Source organism: Botryllus schlosseri, chromosome 5 (genome assembly GCF_051294905.1).
Source record: "Botryllus schlosseri isolate E-star chromosome 5, Bs_hap1, whole genome shotgun sequence".
NCBI classification, from domain to species: domain Eukaryota; kingdom Metazoa; phylum Chordata; class Ascidiacea; order Stolidobranchia; family Styelidae; genus Botryllus; species Botryllus schlosseri.
Window position 1 is genome coordinate 4,011,602 of NC_137240.1, and position 27,680 is coordinate 4,039,281.

Below are 27,680 nucleotides of genomic sequence, written 5' to 3' on the forward strand. Positions count from 1 at the left end.
TATATTTTTTGGAAACGATCAACAAATTACAAAATCGCCCGACGATTTAAAGTCGATACCAGGCATATCAGACGGCGCAGCTAGAACTGCTACATTATGATTTGGTCTGGTCATCGCTTCTGGCGTGCGTAATTCATTATCTCCGACCGTTTTCTTGGTTTACTTAAAGCATGGAGAAAGGGAAACTAGTTTGCTGCTTTTAGTCCATGGTTCACTACACAGCTCAATATTACATCAACATATGCGCAAGCATATAAACATATACAACATATGCAACATAAACGTACACATATGCAATAAACATATGCCAGATTACATCAACATATGCACACGCATCTAAACATATACAACATAAACGTACACATATGCAACATTCGCAATAGACATATGCAGTATTACATTAATTTATGCATATGCAAATGCATATAAGGATATACATCATATCGCATATCGCTCGTCAGACCGGGATCACTCTTTATAGCGTAATGTGGGATAGCAGTTTGTTTGTTAGCTACAAAAGAGCTCACTGTCGCTCAATAATTTTGATAAGGATTCCTATATACAGGCGAGAGAAGAACGTTGGTCAAAATTGGGCATAATGACATTCAGAAAATGGGACTTATACCAACGTGATGACGATATTAATAAACATGAATACGTGAGAATGCAATTGGCATCGCCCCCTGGTCTGACATACCACAGAACTCGCTTCTCTACTCATCATTTTCAGAAATCTCGTTTATCCGCTCGAGACGCTATTGGTAGTATTATTTTGCACGTTCACTTGGTCTTCTCACAAAACATGATATTTAATTAATATTTCTGCTGTCGAACTGGTTTTCTACTCTGAATAGTAATCGGATTTGTGCACTTCTTTAATTTAATCGATTGTACTTAGCATCATCACTCGTATAATATGCCGTTATCGGGTGTCCAACTGTCCATACCAGGATGAGCATGGGTTTGGAGGTGGATATACGACTAATTTGAAGCTGGATTTGGATTTAGACTTGAACATTGAAATTCGAATAATATTGAATTTCCATGCAAACTTTAAACACATGTCAGTCATTACAGAATTTCAACATAGAATTGTACATAACACCAAATAAATTCTGGATTCTCATTTGCGAATTATCCATACCCCATCGCGTCCAGAAATAGATAAAGCTGTGCTCCAGCCACCAATATAGGTGAGGTCCAACACCGTAACTATGCTATAGCCCAATATAGTAGGTGTTTGATTATTATATCGATTATTCTTATCTATTCATTGTATCACAAATCTTGTGGTGGTTTGAACGGTTGTCCGACATCTGAGAATCCACAATATGAACGTGTAACTTTATAACATCCAAACTAAACCTATTGCAATCCTAACTAGGGATGAAAACAACAATTCGAGTACTCGGACCTGTATCCAGTATTAATTCTGATGATTGAAGTCAGCAGAGAGAAATAATTCTTTCGGGTACTTCCGAGAATTAGAGTTTCGATATAATATTTCCACTGTGGAAGCCTTGAAACCTCGATTGGTCGAATCTCACCGGGCAAAACAGGTAGTAAAGCTACACCGTTTGTGGAAATGATATATCCCAGCATTGTCAAAACGTGCAATGAAATATAGTCATGATTGAAAAAATACCATATCGCATGGTCATATGTTCAGTGTCCACGTACTATTTTGTGCTGAAAAATGTTTGGTGAACTGACCTGAATGTCTTAAACTTAGCAATGAGCTAGCTGTCTTGCATCGTTCAGTAGGTAGACAAGACATGCCTTCAGGCCTTAAAACTTATCTGTAGTTTTCCATTTGCACAATTGCATTGGAAAACACTTGCGAAGAAGTTGTTTAATTTATTGTATCTCCGGGTGGCATGGACGGATGTTGCAAGACTTAGAAAGCCTTACAAGGCTATATTTCTGAACCGTCCTTGTCCAGCTTCATATGCATAAGCAGTAAGCACATATTGTGTGTACAGGCCCGTAACAGCACTTCGTCAGCCCCCCCCCCAATGTTGGTCTTGCGGCCCCAATCTGGTGATAAACAAAACTCCTGGGGGGATTAGCTCCCCAGACCATCCATCAGGTTAGTCGTGTTTGCCGCGACTTATCACCGACATTTATTGTGCCGTTTAGTGAGTTGCGTTGCTTCGCCTAAACGTACGTAGCGCGAGATCCATCAATTCATGATTGAATCGGTCAATATGGTCGTGAATTGCATATATGTTGCTATCAATTTTTTATCCTCCCTGCTCACGTTATCAGATTACCCGGTAGAGCTGAATGAGGTGTCTTGGAAACTGTAGGGCCCGTAAATGATAATTAAACATATTCGGGCATATCTTCATTACATGATGTTGTATCGTGACCTCCTGTCTGCTATGCCAAAAGATATTGAAATAGCCCAAAGGTACTAAAAAAGACGCACACGATTTCAAATTGGTATTTCTTCACTGGCAATTAAATTTGCCTTGCGGGTAGGCATTTGTCTTCTGGGGTTCAGATTGCCAGGACAGGAACAATCGGTGCTAGCCATTTGGGCGCCTATGGACGATTAAACATATAGGCCTATCTATATCTATCGAAGTTTTCGGTGAGCAAAAAGGCAGTCTTTTTCGGCCCAGGTTTTCTCGCCTACGATCGTTCTGGCACACTTCTTGGGAGTCGCATGTTGCATGGCCTAAAACTCTATATGTATTGATGCGTCGTGGCGCGGTAATGGCAGACGCCGAAGTTCCCATTTGTATAAATCAGGCGTGTTTTTTTGTGGGGGTGAGGGGAGGGGGGTGGGGGGTTTGTGAGAGTGCCCGATAACTCCGATATTAGTCAACATTAAATTTTTTTTTCAAGTTGCATAAATAATTTTAAAAAATCTATAATTTCCTTAATTTACGAAATAATTTTGGGCTCCGTTCGAGCTCCCCCCCAAATTGGGTGTTTGGATTGAGACCGCAAAACCATCAAGGACAAAAATATAAAATGTCCCATTCCTATTTCTAATGCGGCCACCAAGGTTAGCTTGTATACTTACATTTAGAGTCATAAGGAAAAGCTTGACTACTTCGCCACATTTGCGATGAAACCCGCAGATCGCGCCACAGGGTGGTTCGTAATATTTGGCTTCTAAAATTCCCCTTTCGGCACAGAGAAAAAGCCTCGCTTTGTTGGTGCGTGTATTCTATTAAAATGAAATACAATGAGAATTTGTAGGTACATACATCATTATTCATTATATAATCAAATACAAAGCTATCTTACTGGACAATGTGTCCTCCGGGTTTCTTAGTTTAATATATTTATAGATTTACTTTGACTGTAACAAGATATTAAAACAGGAAGGCAATTGTCATTGAAATACCCAACTAATCCTATTTTAACAATGCAATAACCAAACTATAATTCAGAGGTCTCAAACACGTGGCCCGCAAGACCATTTTGTGTGGCCCGCGACGGCATTTTGTAATTTCAAGTATTCACCAATATATTCAAGTGCCGTATATCTTTTTTAGATATGTGAACTTAAAGTTCACGCTAAAACTACTATAAAATAACCGAAATCTCAACAAACTTCACTATCACATCACATTTAAAAGCTACCATGCTGTGGAAGATCGACTATTACACGTCTCATTTCTAGTTTTATAATGATAAGACATGACCCGTTGATGATTCGTGACTGGAAATTGTGATTTTGTTCGATGCGACCTTTTCGTTACTCGATTTCGGATTGACTGGGTGATTAAATTAAAATGACTCGAGTTGAGTCGGGTCAAACGTCAAAATCAGAGAAGGACTTGCGATTCGGAACGGTGACTTGGTTGGTAATCTTACGGACGCAACAATCTATGATACTGTCATGGGGAATAGTAATATATATAAAAAGGAAGTAGCTAACGTTGCGTGGGGTATATAGCTATCTAATCAGGTCAGTATGGCAGCCATTGGTATTCTGTGACCCCCGTGACGTATAGCTGAATATATGCTAGTTGGTGTTTGTTCTCTTTATCCATGTTATTATCGTTGGCGAGTAAGAAAGTAGTACGCTCTACAGCCGTAACACCAATGAATTCTTCGCCGATTGGACATTAAAATTCCATGGGTTCTTAACCAGGGTCCGTAGACTCCATCGGGGTACGAGGCACCACATCCGGGTGTACGAGATGCATTGTGGAATTAGCCATATATGCTGTGGAATATTTTCTTGGCCAATTGATTCAACTATAAAATAGTCCTCGCGCTATGCGCGATTTCATTTGAATGGGCTTTCTGATTTTAATATAGGTACCATCAGAAACTGTGGTGTAAATGGACAGGGGCTACGAGAAATGTTATCGGAAGCACAAGGGGTACGATCGCTAAAAAGGTTAAGAAGCAATGCTATTACTATGGCTAAATATTGATTATATTTAAGTTGTTAGTGGTTATTGATATATTCCAATATTAATCGACGGCAAAATCCAACACTGATTTAGTTTGATCTTTCCAATGACAGTAACAACAGCCGATACTTATCACGACTGTATCAAAACGAGGATCAGGCTACATTGCTCAAATGCTGTGATATCAGATCAATCTTCAGTAGATTTTAAAATATTTTACATAGAATTGTGGCAGGTTAAATGTCCACTAGCTGCAATATTATAACCCGACAGTTTTACGATGTCATCATGAGGCATGCTCTCGTATGATGTCTATAACTCATTAATTGAAAAAAATTATGCCCGGCACAAAATCAATTTTATTGAAATGTTTGAAAATATTTTTTTTCGTGTCAAGAGTGAATAATGCAATAGTAAATTACATTGCCACGATGTTTGTGGAATGCCTGTGTGCAAGGTCCCGTCAAACAAGGCCTACTTTGAAAGTATACATTGAATATCCCGAAGATTGGTGCTGCGGCCCGCGGCGTCATCAAAAACTGGGAAATGGCCCGCGAGCAGACTTGAGTTTGAGACCTCTGCTATAATCCTATTCTAATAACCAAACTCATGCCAAAACGACTCTGACACTAACGCACGTGCACTAAACAGACCTAGTTACCGCTATGGTGTAACGATGACACCGAGTCCACTTCTTTGCTTGGCGGGAGTGTGAAGGAGCTATAGCGACACCTTAGGGCCATTCGGCGTTTACAATATTGATTTGGAATATTTACACGCATCAATAATATCAATAATCATTGAAGGTGTCACAATTTTCCTTTACCAATCCTCAAGAAAATACCGGAAATGGCCAATGGCAAGATGCAGACCCAATAATTCAAAATCGAAAGAACTGTGCTTGATCTCTTGTGGTTTGAGGTGTTTACTGAAGAATGCTACGCAGCTACGGCATCATGATTGTCGCTGCCTCAGGTATGAACCTATGATAAAAGTTGATCATCCTTGTAAACTACTGAACTCTTAACAGTTGTGGGCTGCGGGAATTTCAGAATTGCGTCTACCTTTCCGGGTAGTGTTTTCGCAGAGTTATTATTGACCGCGATGGCCGAGCTAACCTATACACTGGCGTAGCAGCATGTGCTGCCGCCCCTGGCTCTCGCCTAAAATGCCGCCGCCCTAAGTAGACCGCAAAAGATTTCGACATAGATGCATGTTCAAGCAATCTTGTCAATAAAATTAATTACAAATAATATGCCGCGTCTCATCCTTACCGTCTCAACGTTAATAAGGCCGAAAATAATAAAAAAGAAATAGCGAACGAATGTACTGTGCAAATAGAAAATCAATAGCAGCCTCAAATCTTAACTTTTCGGGCTTTCGCCGAAGCAAAATCAGCGATAATATCCTCAAATTCGAGTTTTTGAACGTAGTCTCTTTCTATAGACAGAATGGATAGAGCTGATAGCAGATCATCATTCATGGTAGAACGTAAATAAGACTTAATCAGTTTGAGCTTTCCTTTGAGCAGCTCCTCTCACAGCTCGGAATTAAAACACCTATGGTCAGATAAAGTTTTAGACACGAGCATAAATATGATGTGGAATCAAGAAGCTTTGCATCAACTAACCACTTTAAAACATCAAGCGCTGTTGCACTACGATCAAACGTGGTTTCACTGCTCCGCACCAGCCTCTCAAATCTGTCAATTTCCGCAGCTAACTCCCGGAAAAATTTCCTCATCGTCACCGGCGCGGAAGTTAGTGCACTACCGCCAACAAATTACGAACGCCGATTCAACGAGAAACGCGCTCCGTTACAAGCGGCTAACGGCAGCATAATAACCACATACGGTCACAGAAACGTGACGCTCAACATCCCCGCGGGGACATTCACGTGGAAGTTTATCCTGGCCGACGTCTCCCGACCACTCATCGGAGCAGACTTCCAGCGCGCTCATTTGCTGATCGACATGCACAAGCAGCTGCTTAACCCAAATCAGCGCAAAACCTACCCAGTGAGCAGGTACGCTCAGCCTGCACCACAGCTGAACACGATAGCTTCTCCGTATGACAAGCTCCTTGCCACGCACCCCCAACTGTCAATCCCCAAGTTCTCTTCGTCGACAACGAGACAAGGAGTGGAACACCACATAGTGACTTCAGGACAACCAGTGCACGCACGGGCAAGACGTCTTCCACCAGACAGATTAGCTATTGCCAAAGCGGAGTTCCAACGAATGATAAGTTTGGGAATTGTCCGGAGATCATCCAGTCCTTGGTCGTCACCTTTACACATGGCTCTCAAGTCATCCGGGGGCTGGCGACCCTGCGGGGACTATCGGCGTCTGAACGCTGCAACAACACCAGAACGTTACTCAATTCCGCATATTCACGACTTCACCGCTCGCTTAGCGGGGAGTCGCATATTTTCGAAAGTGACCCTCGTCAGAGTATACCATCAAGTCCCGGTAGCACCCGCTGACATTCCCAAAACCGCGGTTATCACACCTTTTGGACTATTCGGGTTCCTTCGCATGCCATTTGGTCTTAAGAACTCTGCCCAGACGTTTCAACGACTAATGGACACCGTCTGCCAAGATTTGCCATTCGATTACGTTTATCTTGATGACATCTTGGTAGGTAGTCCGAACTTCGAGACGCATCTCGAGCACCTTCGCACTCTCTTTCGGAGACTGTGCGATCACGGCATAGTTTTCAACAAGGAGAAATGCGAATTTGGGAAGGACAAGTTTAGTTCTTGGGTCACATCGTGGACCACCGAGGAATCGAACCCTTGCCCACCAAAGTAGACGCAATCACGCAACTTCCGCCGCCCAAAACCCTCAAGGCTCTGCAAGAGTTTAATGTGATGATTAATTTATATCACAGATTCATCCCTACAATTGCAGACATCATGAGACCCCTTTATCGTGCGCTGGCCGGCAAGCCACGAAACTTAGTCTGGGGCCCCGAGCTAGAAAAAGCTTTCAATGCAGCGAAGGAAGCGTCAGCCAACGCAACTATGTTGCACCATCCAAGATGCGACGCTAAAACCGCCCTCATTGTCGACGCTTCACAAACGGCAGTTGGGGGAGTCCTAGAACAACTGGTCGACGGGGAATGGTTTCCCCTTGCCTTTTTCAGTCGGCAGTTTCGTAAGCCGGAGACAAAATACAGTGCTTTCGACCGAGAACTTTTGGCGCTACATTTGTGCGTCAGGCATTTATGATATTTCCTAGAGGGACACCCTTTCACAGCTTTTACTGACCACAAGCCACTCACCTACGCATTCACGAAACCTTCGGAGCCTTGGTCAGCACGACAACAGCGGCACCTTTGTACGATTTCCAAATATACCACTGATGTCCAACACATCAAAGGAAAAAACAACACGGTCGCGGACCCACTTTGAGACCAACGATCGCTACTACCGGTCAACAGCCGACGCTTTTAGACCGAAACCTCGAAAACTTAGCTGAGGCCCAAGAAACCGACGGGGTACGGGCTTATCGCACCAATCAAAAACAGGGATAGCGCAGAGTTGTTTGTAAATTGAATTTGTAATTAAAATGTCACTTCCACGGCAGTTCATTTCTCGGCGTAGATCAGGAAGACAATGTGTATTTGAAAACTGGATTGTCATAGAGGCGTCCCCATGTCTGCTATTCTCTTTAATCAACCAACTTATGGTGCAATCCAAGATTGTGCAGAGGCGATGTCCGGTACATCGAATTCGCGAGGGATATTGATAGCTGGCGCTACAGCAGCTTAAATTTGAGGCTCTTGACCCTGGATACGCCACTGTCTTGACCTCTCAAATACGTGTTTATTCTTTATGCTGCCACGAGAATAATTATTCAGGCCGTTACGAAAATTTACCATCAAGTTGCTGCAATATCGATAAAATCAAGTATAAAATTAGAAATACGTCCAAAAGCCATATCTTATACCCAAAACAGCCATATATGGCTCTCGAGCTATAGGTTCGCGGCCACTGCTATAATTTATTTATCGGAAATATGGAATTGATAGTTGTGACGCTGCAGATTACTTCTCAATTAATCTTAAAAAAGTCTTGAAGTACTAGATCGAACCATCGATACGATCCGAAAGCTGTATGCGAATTGCCGGTTAGGCTTACTGTGCAATTCATAAAGCTACCAAATAGTGAATAACACAGCAATATAGATGTGAAAATAACCAGGAAACTTTGTCCCAATTTAGGCCTCATTTCTCCCGATTCAATGATTGTTCCGTGACGTAAACTCGTGCCCCATTCTAGTTTGAATTCTTGCTACGCCCATAATGCGTACTACTCACGTAAGTTTGTGGCTGAAATTTAACTCCTTCCAGTATTCCCAGCTCTAAATACCCTTAACCTGCATTATACTGTGGTTTTACACTAATGCCGTGCGGAAGGTTGCCATTGAACTCCGCACTTGGTGAACTCGGCACTTGATGAACTCGGCACTTCGTTTGACCATAGATGCTCTGCGATCTCTATTGTTTTACGTTTATGACAATACAGTGTTCCCCGTGACATCAATCAATGTTTCCTGTGAACACATCGAAACTTACAAAGGCAAAAATAATTATTTTTTGCCTTCGAAGAAACGGATATTATAAATTAAATATCGCCCTTCAACTATATTTTCTTAGCAGGATGTTTCCCTAATGTCACCCTTCAACCTGCTCCTGACCAGCTACCTGTGACAAAATCACACCTTCCTATAAGTAATCAAATCAGCTAATACAAAATCAGTATTGTGTTGTATTGAACTTATAAAATCTCTAATAAACCTAACAGTTGAACTTATAACTAATAAACTAATAAATAAAAAATAGATATTTTGCGCGACTCTGGCATCTCCAAAGAATTGAGTCATTTTTGTTTTTTTTCTTCCTAGTGTAAGAATGACTTTGGCCGTCAAAAAGCATATCGCATCCTCTTTGCAATACACTGTCCATTATTTTATAAGTTTACTCGTCCGAGCATGACATTTCAGAGCTGACCTGAGCAGCGGACACATCGGATAACGGCGACTCAATGAGATGAATGTATGTATAAGGGGTTTTATGGTGCTCGACTACTAAGGTCTTGTGCACCAGGCCGGGGGGAGCTAATAGTTAAATCAGATCAGAGGTGGTCAAAGTAGTCAAGAAATCTACTAAAGTAGAAGTAGAAGTAGCGATGAAAAAATCTACTCAAGTACGAGTAGAAGTACTTCTTCCATAAGCAACCTACAACTACTTGAAGTAGAAGTAGAATTGACTGACTTTAAAAGTACTCAAGTAAGTAAGTAGTTATGAAAACCATACTAATTCGTTCACATGGATTGTAAAAAGGTGCAAGTTGAGCTATGCGATAGGTGACGAGCTTGATTCATATTGATGCATACCAGTAGGTCTCCAATTTTCCATATCATAAGTATTCGTCCGCATCGTGGGATGAAAATGATAGTGTTGATGTGGAAATGCGATGCTAATCCTCTGTTTTCTCGAACAGAGCGTTTTAGAAAATAGCATGGTATGGCGCCACTCCATATATTATAACGTCCGCAGTTTAGTCGAAGAGCAATACGGAGAAGTTGTACAGGATAAAGTGTAAACACTTTGCGCGATTAGTAAACGTTAATGAAAAATATGGTGGACCGTAAAAATGCCATATTGCGTAGCTTTATTTCCAGAAATTAAAGGTATTACTACACTTGCTTTTACACTTCAACATGTATGTTATCCAGACAAAAGAACTGATAATAATTATAAGTCAAAGTATATGATACTGGGAATTGAAAGTGAAATATAAATACTACTTCTAGAAGCAGAACATGTATTTCATGTTTTTAGTCCAGAAAGTTTCAATGGTGGTATGCTAAGACAGCTCTAAAACTAAAAAAAAATCAGAGTCCACTTTTCCAGATTTGCACACGCCATTATGGACAATGGACATGCTAGATTACGATATGACAAGTAAATGCTAGATTGCGAAACATCAGTTTCAAACGTTATGATGAGCCATATAAACTGTGATGAATTATTTGATATGGACGATGGGCGACAGTGTGGTGTGAACGGAACCACGCCAACTCTCTACCTAAATTAAATTCAACGATACTTTTGTGAAATATTACTGGTCACTCCGCATCTAGCACTGCGCGCGAAGCGCGACGAAAATTCTGAGCTTTATTAAACTTTTATGAAAATTAAATGTTGATACTCCCTGAAAACATCCCCGAAATTCCTCAGGCTATCTTCCTGATTGGAAGATTGAACTACTTCTACTTGACAAACTGAAAATAGCGAAAAGTAAGTAAGTAGATCACAAAATATTACGAAGTAGAAGTAGAAGTGGCGAAAATCAGATCTACTTGAGTAAGTACCAGAAGTAGAGAAAAACTACTTGTGTACTTCGAAAAAGTAGAAGTACTTCGTTACTGACCACCTCTGAATCAGATACGTCTCAATGAGATCATCTTCCTGCAAACAAAATTAGTTAAAATCTGTTCACTCACATCGAATTAATTAGCACTATTCGACTGACCTGGTTGTAAAGATCGGCTACCGGTAGCGGCCCCACTTCAATCTCAACGCATATGTCCATCGCATATATCAATCATTCCCTCAATCCGTCAAATTAGCAATACTGAACAGACAAACACCGACAGTCGGCATTGTTGCGTCACAATACAAGCGCCGATTTCACCAAGTGCCGAGTTCACAAAGGGCCGAGTTCACTGGCAACCGTGCGGAATAGGCCCGATATATTTCGTACATATTCGTACAATTGCGCATTTGACGTGGCATGAAATAAACTATAAACCAATATCGTGGCACTTCATAATGTGTCGTATTTTTGCCACACAGTTGAGATACATCGGTCACAAGTAGTCAGGGTGAAATTTCGCCCAAGCACGAGTACCGCAGTGTACGATAAATGTGAATTGATGATATTGATATTGATATATGGTATGATATATTATTCATTCATGTTGATGTAGCCCATAAACTAATGCAACGAATACTTATTGGTCACTGAAGCTATATGCGTAGGCGAATTTACTTGATCAAACCGGGTTAAATCCATAAAAGCTGAACAATGCAACAGCGTGTATAGCCTAAGCCTATCCAAGAAGCCTTAAAGACATGGACATTGGACAACAATAAAGTGGGCAAAAGCACGCATTTCCGTGGATATTTCAATCCCAAAGAGAATATGTCCTACACGACCTACAGTTAGACACAGCAGAGAAGTTTTCAACTGCCCATACAGTGATCAATACAGTGATTCGACTGAATTTTTAACAAGGCACCCCTGCCTGTTTAACCAGGCTTCTGACCGACACAGATTAAAAACTTCAACAGTCAAGATTTGAGGAAGCGCCTAGCGCGGATTGAATCCCAAACTTCATATTTGTCTGACAAAAGGTGTAATCACTAACAATTTACCCCAAGTGCCAATGCTTGAGCTGTGTATTTTATGGTATGGGTGTATAGGGGTGTATTTGGATTATTCACACCCACTAGCTTAGGTGTAAATGAACAATTTAGTACCTGTAAGGTGTGATGACTAAAAACACACCCTCCGCCAGGGTGTGAATTGCGAAAACATACCATTTTCGTTTACAGTGTAGGCGAGACCGGACAATGTATTCGGCGTCCAAGTTTTGCTGCGTTGATATTGAGCAGAGTGTAAAACGGGTGTCTACTTGCTACCGATATTACCCCACTAACAAGTTATACAGCAGTAGCCAGCACTCCAATCGCACGGATTTAGTTTTTATGATACAGTAAGCATAAGAAATCGAGGTGGACCCCGTACGCTTACTAGATTTTCTACATAAGACAACGATATCAATTTCATTTACAGGTTGAATAAGCATCATTCGCCGACTATATCTATACAGGTAGCATATTTCGATCTTGATTTGTGTGATTGGGGGTCAGGTTCACAGCAGAGAGACTAAATATTCACAAACGGAAAGCTGGATATTGTAACAAAGCGATTAACATTTTTGAGATTGTCAAGGTGCATGCTAGTTTAGTGTTGATTTTTTATGCTGCCAGCGCCATGCATAGAGTGACTCGCAGTTAAAATGCAGGAAATTCTAGCCAAAGATGTTATAATGACGTGAAAATTGTAATATAAAAAAGGTTCACACACAGAACGCGAACGTGAACCTCGCGTTCACACCATCCCTACGAGAAACTGCCTTGCGTGATTTTATTCTCTGTTTCAAACGATCGTAGATTTTCCGCAGTGGTGCTGCGACCGTGGCCTTCGACACGGTGTTCTGGTTACGATAAACGATATTGCTTCTACTTGACTGGCTTATTTTCCAAGACTTATGAGTAGAATATATCCGCTCGCAGTAATGATGAAACCTGATAAAGGTGAAAATGGCGCTGTCCGGATTCAGTGATAAGGCCGTGATATTTCATCGAAATTTTATGACGCATGAACTGTTCCAATTCTTAAGCTTGCTAATCTACCGATCCAGCTCGAATACCCGATTTTGATAGTAAAACATAAATCAATCATCATTGAAAATTGCACGAGGATATGGTGAAATGATTCCAGGATATATTCCAATTAGTAATTTCTCGCTGGATAATCAATCCATTCCGTGAAGTTCCCGAGCGCAAAATGACTGAGGAGCTGATTACATTGTAGCGTAGAACAACCCAAAGTTATATATCTCCAATCATTCGTTCTGGATTTACAATTAAATCAAATAGAAACACTCTCATTTGAGTTGGGTGGACTTTTCGTCTTTGCCCTTCTCCGCTCATATTTAATAGAACGTGTTTTAGTGTCGTGACAAGGTTTCTGACTCTCAGCTGAAACCGACTTGACGGTACGGAACGTAGAGACTGGAAATTTTAGAATGAGATTGTTCTTATCAAAAGTCAAATCCAATATGATAAGTATGAAGATAATAAGAATACACCAGCTTCATCGGTATCATTATTAGCAGCAATAGACGCAGAACTACTTTCGTTTTATGATTTAGGCGTGGCGAAGGGGTGTCGGGGGCGCTGGCACTTTATTCGTTGTCCAGGGGGCGGTAGCTCGAAAAAGTTTTGGAAGCACTGGTCTATATAGTCACTAGACGACCCGACCCGTTTCATAAATGTGACAATAATCCATATTCGGGTTCGTTTGGAAGCCAAATCTATCATAAAACTAAGCTGGTATATTGGGCAGAACTGAACCCGGGCATACAGCATCGGGTCAAGGCAGAACTGTTGAATGCTGATGTCCTATCAGTTGGTCAAATTCTAGATCTGAACTCAAGGGCTTTACTTTAGTAAGTGTTCCTAGTAAATAAAAACCACGTGAGTACTCCGAAAAACGTAAAAGTACATGCATGGCTACTGATCTCCTCCGCTTTAAACACTGATACGAGTGCTGGAGTGGTTCTGTTTCACATTTCATACTTCTTCTATGCTGCAAAAGTCTTCTTTTAAATGTTTTCCAAGCTGCCAGCAGGTATTTGGTAGATTTGAAATGTCTTAGAGTGAAAACGTAGTAATGATAGTACTAAATAGCGCCGGCCTATCACGGTAAGACATTGTATAAGGGTTCACCTTGTGTCTATTCCTGACAGCTTCGCATGTTGCGAGATTTGTCACCGTCGATTGAGTAGCCTATAACACTAATCGACCTCTCGTAGCAATCCGCAACTTGTATACTCTTTATTGAGTAAAGGTATAATATATGAAATGATTCTGCTTCCATTGAGTAGCATTAACAAAAATTGTTTGACCCTATTAGACCTTAGTTGCTGTGACGAGATGACCCTATTTGCGGTGCTCGCTTTTGGACTGAAATCTCCGAGCCGGCGGTCGTTATTATTGTTATGGTATATTCATTTGGGTTTTACATCATTGGATTTTGCTCCTATCGTAGCGTTATCATACGATTCGTCCTCTTTTTTACTTTTTGGAAAGTGTCCTCGGAGGACGCCCAAATGTCCTCTTTCTTGGGAATTTTGGTTAAATATAGGGCAAGATCCAACTGAGATACAGTAAATCAGCACTGAAGTAACGCTCCGGCGGCTATTTCGGGAGAAAAACTGTATTTTGAGAGTTGAGCCGGAAAGTTGATCTTGTTTTTTAGTCAACCGACCACGAAGTGGGAAAAATTTACCATTTTTCAGGATTTTCTCCCGGTATTGCAAGTCTGAAAAAAATTTGAAAAAGTGTCCTATTTTCAGATCACTAAAATATGGTAGCCCTATCGTATCCCTAACTGGTATTTATAATGATATTAGCTTTCTATAATTCTATTGTCTATCCTCGAGCCTAGCTTAATCGTAGGCTATACTTCAACAGGCTAAATCCAATACATTACTCGGCAGTAACTGATGGTTGTCACTTGTCATGCAATATCAGACAGGATTCTATTTGCTTGATGAAATTTATTAATATTGATTTTCGAAGCAAGATTATGAATGAATTTCTTCCGTCTTTCCGTCCGTCAGTGAGTGTATTTAATATCCAGGAGCTGAAATACATGTAATGCATGTTAGATGCAAGATTCGCAGACAGCTTTCATGGGACACTATGACGACATTGATAAGTTAATATGATGTAACAACTGATAAGCCAATCGATACTCACAATGGGACTAACTGCTTGTTTTCATATGCAGTGTGAAACGATAAGTCACAGGCCGAATTAAAACATTGCTAATCTCGCATTACTATGTTGCTAATTTACATTTCGCACAATGATTACAACGAAACGCATCGCAAAGAAAACTAAGAGAGAGAGGTGGTAGAAAGGTAACGTAGAGTGCTGGTGTATGTGCTGCTGTGAAGTTTACATTATGTACGGTTCAGATTCGGCGGATGCATGTGGGAACGGATTTTCAATGTATATACAAATGGGAATGATTACTTACGCCTTCGGCAGACAGGGAATTTAGGTGGGTGAGCGTCAGCGTATCTCCATTTGCCATTGCTTTGGCATTCGTCTTTGTTGACTACATCGAGGACGTATCCTTTGTCGCAGACGAAATCGACCTTGTCTCCACTGTAGTAGTAGTCTTTTCCGCCACCTACGATCGCTCCGTTATCGGGGCCGTAAATGTCGTCGCATTTCCCTGACAAAGACAAAGCGGTGACTTTGTTATAACATCAGCTACGCACAATTTCGATTTCGTAAAGCAGAAATTTGTTTTGGTATAGATTTGCATCACATATATGTGTAAAATTGTTATATTAACCTGGCGAAATAGCCCACCTCTCTCTATTTTCGACAATTGAAAATCTATATAGTATCAGTAGTCATTTCGCGTGAGTCGAGAATATGCAGCAACATCAAACACACCGCTACTGCTTATTGCCTAACTATAGGTATTTAACGAACATCTGTGATACTCACTCTTTCGCGGTACACACTCGACCATTTTGTTATCCCTCCATGTACCATCATCTTGACACTTGTCGAAAGGATATCCCTTCAAGTCAAAGCCCTTGTCGCAGATGAAGGTCAACTTAGCTCCAGGGGAATATTGTGGAGAGCCTGGCGGGTTCGCCACAACGGTGATAGAGCCGTCTTTCGGTGCGCGGCGTTTAGGGCAAAGAACTGCAGAAGAAAGGGATAATTGTGTCGTTCATAGTCAGATACACTAGTATTGCAGTGCTGTCGTCTAAACTGCTAAAGGACAGAGGAACAAAATCGTGCTGTCCACTGTATTAGATTACATATATCAAGTTTTGCATTCTTTGTGTAGACAAGGCCTCAAAAATCAAGCCATTTCAATTGTCACTACGCGTGGTGATAAAGTTCCTTTTGACGACTAGAGGATGTTTGTGCTGATTGCTTTCTGGTTACTTACTCAATTCGCATGTTACTGTTTGTCCATACTTCCATTCCCCGTTCTCAAGACAAACATCATCTTTCCGTCCTTTAAGTCTGTAGCCGTCTTGACAAGAGAACGTGAGTGTCGTGGTGGGCACCAGTGGTGGTCTTCTGGAGTAAGTCACGCTTCCCTTGGAAGGCGCCGGTCGCGCGGGACATACAACTAAAAATATGACATGTGCTATGAAGTACGCCACTGTTTCTTTTTACAACGTAGAGCCAGACTGCTTTTGCAGTTGAACTGAAATCCGTGTCGTTTTACCAGTAGGGGGTGCGGAAATTCGGCGGTACATTGTCAGTAAACTACGAATACGTTATTTTTTCTTTCGTAGCAAACAGACTTGGGCAGCTAGCTAATTCAGGTTGTCTAATTAGAGCGATATGCCGGTATTCTAATTCAAATATAATTTCTGGTTTTCCAGAAAAGCCATAGGAGAACAGTATAGTGCAAAACGAGTCAAGTGGTATGAACCGAGCTTCTTTCAATGTCCCGGTGTTCACATATTTAGTAATTATAATTCCAGTCTAATTTGGAAAAGCTGAAAATTTTCCAGTTGTCCAAGCAACACTCACTCAGGGTGCATGTAACCGGTTTGTTAATTTTCCATTTTCCATTTCCCAAGCAAACGTCGTCGTCTTCGCCAGATAGTCTGAATCCGGGTTTACAGAAGAACTTGATTCGGGTTCCGGGAACGATTATCTTCGCGGATATCTTGAAACCTCCGTCTTCGGGTGCTTTGCGGTCGGGGCAAGTGACTGTAACGAAGCAATATTTGACCTAATATCTTGTGCAGTGGTGAACTTGACATCTAGATAGTTTGTTGTGATAAGACTGAGGAAAATGATAACAGGAATGGATCGCAATGAGAAGTCGAAATACCATTGCGATTGTCGAATAGTCCTGTACAGTACAGCTCTACTCACACAATGAATTTCCTCCATTCATAAAGCAGCTACGATTAAAGCATTGATATTTTACGGTCAGCTGAGCACTGTAGACTGTAAAGTGTAGATAGGGTAGATATCTACCCTATCGGGAGCAGCATGATGAATTCGACATTCAAAATTCGGTTCGCCAACATGTTCTCGATACAGCCAATCAGGTGGGATATGTGATAGGTCGATATCGTTTAGATATGTAAGTACACATTTCAAACGAGAGCTAGACGCTTCAACCGTATGGCGTCCGCTTCTGTGACGCTACAATCTCGGTAAACAATGAAATATAATTTTGTCCCCTAGCAACACTCACTCAGGGTGCATTTAGGCGGCATATTAACTTTCCATTTTCCATTTCCCAAGCAAACGTCGTCGTCTTCGCCAGATAGTCTGAATCCGGGCTTACAGAAGAACTTGATTTTGGTACCGGGAACGATTGTCTTCGAGCTTATCTTGAAGAATCCGTTATTGGGTGCTTGGCGGTCCGGGCAGGTGACTGTAATGAGGCAATATTTTGACTCAACCATGCGTAGTCCAGTGCTACATTGTCATAAAATGAAGTGAAGTAGGCATGGTAAAACAAATGCAGCATTGTCTTCCTGCGGTGATGAACCCGTCTATAATTCCACACGAAACTAGCATCGAAAGGATATCATTCTCGCGCGTTACACGGAATGGAAAGTGGAAACTTACTGAGTCTGCATTTGGGTGTGCCACCGTATTTCCAAGAGCCGTCTTTCTCGCATACGTCATCGTCTCTGCCGCTGAGCAAGTAACCCTTATTGCACTCAAACTTGAGCGTGACTCCGGGAACTATGGGCTGGGACGAATAGGTGACAGATCCCGCATCCGGTGCCATGCGTTTCGGGCAAGTAACTGGAGAAAGGAAATTAATAATTTGTATCCCGCCGATTATACGCGTTAAGGGCAATCGGAACCAGGCTGTTTATCCCAATATAATTACTTTGTTGAGCCGGTAACAAACGATATAGATAAAAGTAAGACCCTGTTAGCTTTCACACCTTATCTAACGTTCATTTGACACAACCAAATACCCCAATGTCATTATAGTTAGACATCTGGGATTTTATGAGGTTGTTTCCGCATTAGAATACGTCTAATATATATTTGTACATGATCAAATCCATGGATTGGTGAAAAAGAGAAAGCATGGTAGAAAAAAGTTCTTTTATACATTCAAAAGCATAGTGCTTAATTTGAGAGAAGCATGGGTAATCTGATACCGAGCTATTACGCTGTGATGTTATCCACTGATCAATTGATCATATCTAGAATCCAAGCCAGCAATTCTTTTTCACAGTGTGGTACGACTAGGGTTGCATTTAAAACAAACGTTGTTTTAAAACACGTTGTCTAAAATATGTTTTAAACAAAGGCCTTTTAAAAAATATAGTTTTTTAAGTTGTAAAATTATGCCATAATTGTGTAAATACTTTCCAAAATACATGTTGCATGAGGCTACGGACAATTACCACCCGGTATAGTCGACGAATATCGATATGGGATGGTTGGAACCCTCAAAATGGTCGGTTCAACAGCAATAGTTTCGTCAAATAAGCTATATTTACCCTGTGTTTTCAATTGTCAATGTCAATCCATTATGACGTTACAATTGAATATTCGTGACGTCGTGACTTAAAAAAACAATAAAAAACATGTTTTAAACACGGGCCTTGTTTCAAACATGAAATTGATTTTTGTTTTAAATGCAATCCTAGGTACTGGTACAACCTGGGAGCACCCACACACACAGTATTACTGCATTTTGGCGATTATTTAATTATGCCGCATTGTTGTATCATAAAACACAGCCTATTAACAACACGCATCGTCAGAGTAGATCGCTATTGATACCTTAAGTCGCTAAACAGAAATTGAAACTAGCGTTCATCATTGCAATTGTCATAGAACAGGGGTCGGCAACCTTTTGCTAGTCACGGGCCAAATTTCGAGTGTACAACTTTTGGCGGGCCGGAATTTTTCTTAATACTATATTTTACGCTCACTTCGGTACATTATCCTACATTGCTACAATCTCAATCATACCATTGATAAAACACAAGTATTTACACTTCAACAACGCCGAATAAATGTGACAATTGACGCAGCTTGCTTTTTGAAAGGTTTTCGACTTCTGGTAACAAGTCAGATGAAGCAAGAATCAGACAATATTTCAAGTGGGTGTCCGAAATACGTGATCTTGGCTTGCACTTCGTTAATTTCATTGCTCAAAATTAATGCTCACATGCATACGTGCTACCAAAAATCGATGCAATGTCTTTTGCATCGTTGGACAAGCTGGGATAAAGATCAATTTCAAAAACGTGCTCCTTGTCAAAGTCATGCAGCGATATGCTCTTTGTATGAAATTTGTCATTCAATCCAACTGCATCGCATTTCAAAAATTCCCAGTTGAAATTTTCAGGCAATGGTATTGGCGTCCACATTAAATGAAGTACTGAATAGTCAGAATTTGTTTCGTATAGAAGGAACGTCGGCAAAGCGGTTGAATATTCAGTAATTAAAATTCGTATCACAGTTACAAATATAGTGTTGGTACTAGGTTTTCTCTCCTCCAGTATAGGAAAGTGAGAATAATATTCTCACTACAGTTGACATTCCCCGAGACGCGGATTTGTTTCTAATGCGCATCAACATCTCATTTATTCAGTTACCCCCCCCCCCCCCGAAAATGCAAATTCTATTTGTTCAGATATGACGTTAAATGTAGGCTTACCAGGAGAGCAAGATTAGATACCCATTTTCGATTACAAGATTATGAGTCGGCGATACTTGTATTTTCGAGGAAAGTTGCTATTAATTTCTCGTTCATAGACTCGTGCAGGCATAGCTGCTCGATTTAATGCGCGAACATGGCAGATCTACATTACATCGCCATATTGATTCTATGCTTATAGTAATATCTGGCGTAACAATTTTCGGGATTCAGTTTGTGAGACAAAATCATATTTACAGTTTTAATCATTGTGGCCAAAACTCTTCAGGTTTGTTGTCTTGGCGCACAATTCCTTCTGGTGAATTAAACTATGAATAACTAACCTACGGATACTATAGTTAGGCTATCTATAATTAAACAGTGTAAGTTTGAGATTTTGTCATTGCGTCCGAGATATTCCGAGCGTTTTTGAAGCAGAGGAAGGACACCTTTATTGTCACACCCCATCGGTAAACCCTTTAAAAAGTATGGTACACCTTTGGTTGAGAGATACACCCGATTGATAAGCACTGATCTAGTCTACTCTAGACAATCTTGATTTCCTACTTCAACCGCCTTCGTTTTATGGCGTCACAATGGACTAATACGATGTAGGCAACTTATATCGTAGCGATGCCACATTCTTTCCAAGCAGTGCTGCACTGCTGATTGAAACTCATTGTGAGACGGCGGGCCGTATTCTTGTGTTAAATAATTATTAGGCCACGGGCCGGACGATTTCGCTTGGCGGGCCGGATCCGGCCCGCGGGCCGTAGGTTGCCGACCCTTGTCATAGAATAATGGTCGTTCGTTGATCGAAATGAATGATTGGTGGAGCAAATGGGCTAGCTGTTCAGGTGTACCGGCAATGATCAGATGGTGCTTGACAGACCGTAAATTACGAACCCGTTTCACAGTGATCGACCAAGGCCCACCGACTTTCATTAAACCGTCGAAATAACCCTGACACAATAGGCCTACTCAGTGAAAGTGACAGATGGGTATACTTACTCAACTCGCACTTAGGGTCTTCTCCGATTTTCCATTTGCCACCATCCAAGCAGATATCGCCTCCAGGGCCTACGAGCTTGTATCCTTTGTCGCATCGGAAAACCACTTTCACGGTGGGCACAATAGGCGTGCTGGAGTATGACAAGCTTCCCTTGTTCGGGGCTTTTCGAGATGGGCAAGTGACTGTAACACGCGAAGCAGTACATTAATTTTCTCCCATCGTGGTGTGTGTCATCCAGACTGTGGATGTTAGCATGCATTTAAGTGACGAATTGACAAGACTTGTCACAAACAAGAGTGATATTGTATGTCGTAATTCTGGAGTACCGGGGATAGAGGACCAGTTGCTTTATGCGTGTTGATAACAACAATGTTCCCTCTAATTTTTGACCAGTCTGCGCGCAGTCACCAACTCACTGCGCGGTCTCTTGGACAACAGTGCGGAACGACTAAAAAAGGTCATCCCTTCGGATTTTTTGTGCGCAGCTTAGATTTTCTGTGCGTAGAGACCGTGTCAGCACTGTGAATTTGCGCACGTGCGCAGCTTAGAGGGAACATTGGAAATGGGAACATAGGTTATGGCTCATGTCGTCACTCGTCACGCGTGACTCGTTTAGGTCAGTTTTATCCTTCGTTTCTTTCCAGCTCAATCATCTATTTCAGTTGATAAACCCATAAGAATAGAGATATAATTGTACAATTTGCGGATCAAGGTGACTTTTGCACTTGTGAGCAATATGTGTTGTTGATTGACGACACACTTCAATTTTCCCGAGGTTGTGCCTGCTAGTTGTGCTTACTCAAGTCCGTATCTTTTTAGACTTCCAGTTGAAGAGTTTTGTCGTCGAAACTACGCAACATTTCACACTATGGATTTCGAAACTACTTATACTTCAGTATTTTTTCAGATCTACAATGTCAGCTTCTATACTTAAACTAGTTTTCGCGTGTCTTTGAAAACCATCAATGCGCACAGTACGCAGTGCGCACTTTACCTAAGCAACAAAGGGTTGTTTACATAAGTAGTATCTGTAGTAGTATATGCATATAAGTAGTATAGTATATGTGTTGTAGTAATATGTATTTAAACTATATAGTGTATGTGTAGTAGTATATGTATATTATGTATATGTATATGTATAATGTATACCAGGGACGGGCAACATACGGCCCGTCTTACGTGAGGTGACCCGCGGCCCGAGTCTGCCGAGACTCCCCACTACTTGCTTAAACGTCAAATTTTAGTGAATGTATGTTATTATATACGTGTGACCGTTGCGCACTAGGCCATAAATGGCTAAAAGCACCACTCATATTTGTAATAATAATAATAATAACAACTATTATTACTATTATTACAAATATGAGTGGTGCTTTTAGCCATTAACAACTATCTGTAATCTGACTTCTCCGTGTATTGCATAGTAATAACAATTTGAAATATTACTGAAATTTTAAAAATTTACTCCAATGTCGCCATTTTCCTTTGGGGGCAGGTTGCTCCCGGATTATTTATTTACCAGTTTTACTGTGAATAAAGAATATAATAATAATATACGTGTGTGCGCAGCGTGCGAAAGTGGAGCTTACGCGTAAGGTCTTCGAAGCGAGATGACTTGCACTATCGGCATTTACGATGTACTCAACCCTAATGAATTGGTATCTTGGTAAATTTGGAGTACCGGGCTTATCGAACGCCTTGAAATCTTAATTAAGAATTGCACCGTGTGTTTATTGATCAGAGAGAAGCAGATATGGTGGTGCCTGTGTGACAGTGCTGTTCTCAAATCCACATTGCCTTCGTCATTATCAGCGAGAAACAGCTTTGAAATGACGTTGCTGTCGTTAAATTACATTCATTAAATATGATTCATTCCTTGTATATGTGGATAAATGGGCGAATAATGTATCAATTCAGCAATCCGGCCCGCCAAGTACTTAATTTTCCTATATCCGGCCCGCCGACTGGAGAAGTTGTCCGCCCCTGATGTATACGATTGAAACGATGGAATACTTACTGAGCACGCATTTTGGCGTTTTGTCGACCTGCCACGAACCATCCTTCTGACAAACGTCATCCTTCTCTCCCACGAGTCTGTAGCCGTCTTTGCACGAGAATCGGAGCTTGGTGCGGGGGATGAGAGGCCTCTGCGAGAACTTAACGAATCCCTGTGATGGCGCAGAGCGATCGGGGCAAGTGACTGAAATAATTTTGACGCGCTTGTTAGTACGATATTGTAATCAATGTCAACACGTTGACGCGACCAAGTATTGAAGCCATACGTGGTCAGTGACTAAGTATTTCTACTTTTTCGGAGTACTAAACTATGTATATTCCTACTTCCAATTCAAGCCATTTTGACAGGTCTTGGAAATCTCGCCTTCTACCTGTAATCCAGTAGAAATATATAGCGTTACTTCTACTTGAGTGGCTGTGCAGACTGCACTTTGACAGCCTCTGATAGAAGACAATATTTCGAATGCATATGCTCATATGCAATTTTCACAAATTTCAATGGCTACTTCATAACTTGTTGGGTTGCCCAAAGAAAACGCTCCACACAAGCTTTTGCTCAATTCCGACCCGTAGAAGCGACGTTATTACAGTAGAAAACTAGGGTTTGATGATCAGATTTCACTGGCTACCTCATAAAATTACCTACATTACCGGTACCTAAAATAACTATACATTACAACTTTTGGAAAGTTTTCAACTATCCACTAGCCCAGGGGCGGCCAACCCGTGGCCCGCGAGATGGTTCTTAATGGCCCGCAAGGTAATTCTCGAAATTAGTTCTATTATAAAAAAAATATCGGGGAAATTTATTGTGAACTTGCAAGGCCAACTAAAAATTTCACTAGCCTGACCGCGAAATTTGCTACAGGGATGTTGATGACAAACTTATCAGTTCCGACGCAGTGTCGTATAGCCAGGGTCTAGCCACAATTATCGTATATCTTTGTATATGACGATAAAGTAGAATATTTCGTGGTAGCTATATTTGACTTGATATTTTTCTTAACACTTCGCGCCATTTATAGCCACTCGATTTCTTGCTTTTAGTCTTGATACCACTCCCTGAAAATTAAAAATACGCCCAATTTATAGATTTGAGTCTGACTATATTCGCAATTGAGGAACGTATTGTTAAACATCCGATTTTGCATGTGCGGTGGCAGAAATATCGTCGGCAAACGAAACCTTTGCACAAAATGATTGACGGATCTTCGCCAAATCTCCGATATTTAAAAGTCCGAAAGACGAGTAATCCTGTCCTTGCCAAATCCACCGAGCGGTTATAGAGGTGACATTATATTGACCGAATTCGTTCATTAACTTTGAAAAACGTTCGCGCCTGGCGTGGTTATGACATGAATACACATTACACACTGACTTTTCGTGACATATTTGATATCGATTTTGATGCGTTTTGTTTTCACCGTTACCATGGCCTATAGGCCATGTCGTTACCTAATCAGGATCGCTCCTATCGGACGACTACAAAGGTCATCAGCATTCAAGTAGCCCGCGCAATGGTTCGTAAATCTCATGTGGCCCTTTGGTCGAAAAGGCTGGCCGCCCCTGCACTAGCCAGTCCAAAACAAAACAAGTATGCTTTGTACAACCCCGCGTGCAATTGTGCAATTTCATCAACAGCGTTACGCTACTCACTGACGCATGTTGGATTGTCCTTTATCAGCCACATGTCGTCCTTCCCGCACTTGTTCTTGGACTTTCCGATGAGCACGTATCTTTTGTCGCAAGTGTATGTGACTTCGTCGTCCAGATAGTAGTACTTCTTCAGTGGGCTGATGTCACCGTTTGGCAGCGATGGTCGCGGTCGGCATTTAACTATACACGCAGTTTAATTAAAACGCATCGCTACGGGAATTCGTGAAATTGCGCTCAGTAACTTGGATCACCAATTGATTGGAGTGTTTTAGTTTCGGTATACAATTTGATTTTTGGTTGACACTCGCCTGGGGTAATCGTTAGCAATATAGCATAGAATTGAGAACAAGGAGTTGCGAGATAGCGTATATTGGTATAATCCATAGCTGCAACACCAATGCGTTGCGGGTTCGAGTTCGACCGAGGTCGATTCCAGAATTCCTACCTAAGTGTTTAAGGTTTATCTAGGCTCCTCCTCGCTATCCCATCCGCGGTGTCTTATAAAAGCCAAGAAGTGAGCCGTGCTACAAGTCATAAAAATGAAGAAAATTGGTCTGGTGTAAATAACCACAGAAGTTGACAAACACCATGAATACCTCAAACAAAATCAAGCAATTGAGAACAACTATTTCAAGTGTTTAACTGGTATTTGCAGAACTTTAATCAAATGAATCGGTGCCCTTACAGGAGACAAATTTTGTGTCTTGATGTTAGCGGTAAAACTGTCACATGACCATGCAACACCTTGTATGTGAGCAGATTTTTGACGACAGGAGTGTCAAGTAGTTCCGGAGCAGACATATCGTATTCATATCTCAAATTACAGCCGGAGCAAATTTTGTTATATGTTTACAACTATGAAACTAAGACTTTCAGCGTTTACTAATACTAATTTACTAATAATTGAACGTCATCATCAGCACAGATTAAGAAAAGAGTAGTCTTTAAATCCGACATGAATAACAATATGCCTCTTCAGTGTTCATGTTAAGGAAAGAATATTCATTAGATTATATCCTAAAAATGCCACAGAATAGTTTGTAGAACTGCTAACGATGTCGGGTTTGTATTATCGTGTAACCACCTTTGTGGACTTCCGTGTTTATATTTTATTCTGATACGTGATCGTTATTTCATAGACCTCTTTTAGTCTTTTATACTGAGCGTTCTCACTCACCGCGATGAAAAATGCCGCTAGGCGTCAAGCACTAGATTGTTTCATTATATAAGCAACAGAAATAACAACAACTAATCATCATAATGAGTCGTTTTATATTGATAACCATGGAAAGGCTCACAGCCGAAAAGATATGCAATACTGCGGACTTACTCTTCACGCAACTGGGGTCTTTGTTGATAACCCATTCGCCGTCTTTCCCGCAAGTGTCGGTCTCCGAACCTTCCAGGCGGAATCCCGGTCTGCAGGAGAAGCGTACTTTTTCACCGATCACGAAGTAGCGTCTGTTTTTAGGTTTGGAGACTGAGCCGTTGTCGGGGGCACCGCGACGGTCGCATCGTGCTGCAAAACGACGATTGTGTTGAATGAAGAATAGAGTAAGCTGTCGTTTTTGAAAAGTATATTCATATCTAAATAAAGCCGAATATTTTCGGCTGACACTTGCCAATGGTAATCGTCAGCAACTAGCAGAGAATTGAAAAGAGCGTTGTATATCAAAAAAGCTCAATTCACTATTTCTAGCAACTTCTATTGGCCCAAACTAGGTTAGCGTATTTTGATAAAAGTTAACTCCGAGGCACACAAATGAAAGTGTGAACGGCCTCTCGTCTCGGTAGAATTATCCAACAAATGTTTGCAGATGGCAGAATTCGTGGTCTTGTCCTGTTCTGATTGAACTTCAGGGGACGAGTCAAGGGCTACCTTTTCGCCGAGCGCGATGCGTGTGTTTTAGTAAATCTAGGGACATGCTGTCTTATGCGCAACGTTTTGTCGTTCTTACCACATAGCCACAATCACAATGGCACTACAGACTATATTGATTTGTTGAAGGACAGAAAGAACTCTTTACGTTGTATGTCTGTCTCGGGACAAGAAAGTTCATAGACATCAAACAATCATTTTTTTCCAGATACGTGAATGTATAATATGCATTCAAGATGTCAAAAACGAACTTACATCTCTTAATGCACTTTTTCCAGTTTACTTCCAGGCCATACCAGCCGTAGCTGTAGCATATGGCGAAATCGTGTCTACCGTCTCCCAGTGAGTAACCGGTAGGACAATCGAAATAGATTTTCGAGCCGACCTTAACTCTCCTATAACGATCCACGTATTTCGCAGACGCCGCGTCAGGTCTCATACCGTCTGGGCGCTTGGGCCAAAGGCAGACTGTGAAAAAAGTAATACCAACATGTACGTTGACCTGCCATCATTCAGATTATATTGCAAATGTACTTACAATCATTGTTGGCAGCAGTCAATACTACTAAACCCAAAAGGGCGGCGCATGCAACGATCGCGTGCTTCATCCTCTTTCACTTTCTTCCTGTAGATCGAAAGCCAAGTGAGTAACTCTTCGCAATCGGCCTTTTTATACCAAGACAGCTTACCACAAAATTTAACAGGCGAATCGCCTTTAGGCTAAATTTTGTGAAAAAATAAACGATTACTTTCTTCTCATGCCCGAAACGCGGCCCGCTCAATTAAAATACTGTTTCGGCTGTTTCAAAATACGCGTTTCGAAATTTATTCAGCAGGTACGCGGGAAAGAAGTCCTCGAAAAGAAAATTAGATAGCAAGGTCGCAATTCTTTATGCGCCTGTACACCTGGTTCACAAATTGATGAAGCAGCATTCATATCTACATCGCAAGTGACCTGGTTAAGCGCGAATTCAAGAGTGGCGTTAAAAATCACGTTTGGTCAGTTTTACGTATCGGCCAATATTGTATGTGTCAATTTGCAGTGTGGCGTGTCCCTTTAGAATATTCAAGGCATGAAGACACCACGTTGTGTATTGACAGGTTGATGCATAAAATATTAGCCTCCTCCTCGCCATCTCATCCGTGTGCGTAGTGTCTTATAAAAGCCTAGAAATGGGCCGTGCTACAA

The 27,680-nt window shown here is 41.2% G+C and overlaps 2 protein-coding genes across 2 annotated transcripts in view; both read right to left on the minus strand.

The window, feature by feature from the left end:
- LOC145439972 (titin-like) overlaps window positions 1-27,680 on the minus strand; it is a 515,551-nt gene that overhangs the window by 380,565 nt on the left and 107,306 nt on the right. The gene's annotated exons all lie outside the window — the stretch shown is intronic.
- LOC145439615 (sushi, von Willebrand factor type A, EGF and pentraxin domain-containing protein 1-like) lies at window positions 14,786-27,180 on the minus strand. The gene is made up of 13 exons (XM_080317122.1): window positions 27,030-27,180; window positions 26,747-26,959; window positions 25,943-26,131; window positions 24,613-24,792; window positions 22,958-23,140; window positions 20,940-21,122; window positions 17,885-18,067; window positions 17,505-17,687; window positions 16,826-17,008; window positions 16,230-16,415; window positions 15,773-15,976; window positions 15,291-15,491; window positions 14,786-14,891 (listed from the first exon to the last, which is right to left on the minus strand). Exons 1-13 carry the CDS (start codon window positions 27,097-27,099, stop codon window positions 14,878-14,880), a joined length of 2,172 nt encoding a protein of 723 aa, XP_080173248.1. The 5' UTR covers window positions 27,100-27,180; the 3' UTR covers window positions 14,786-14,877.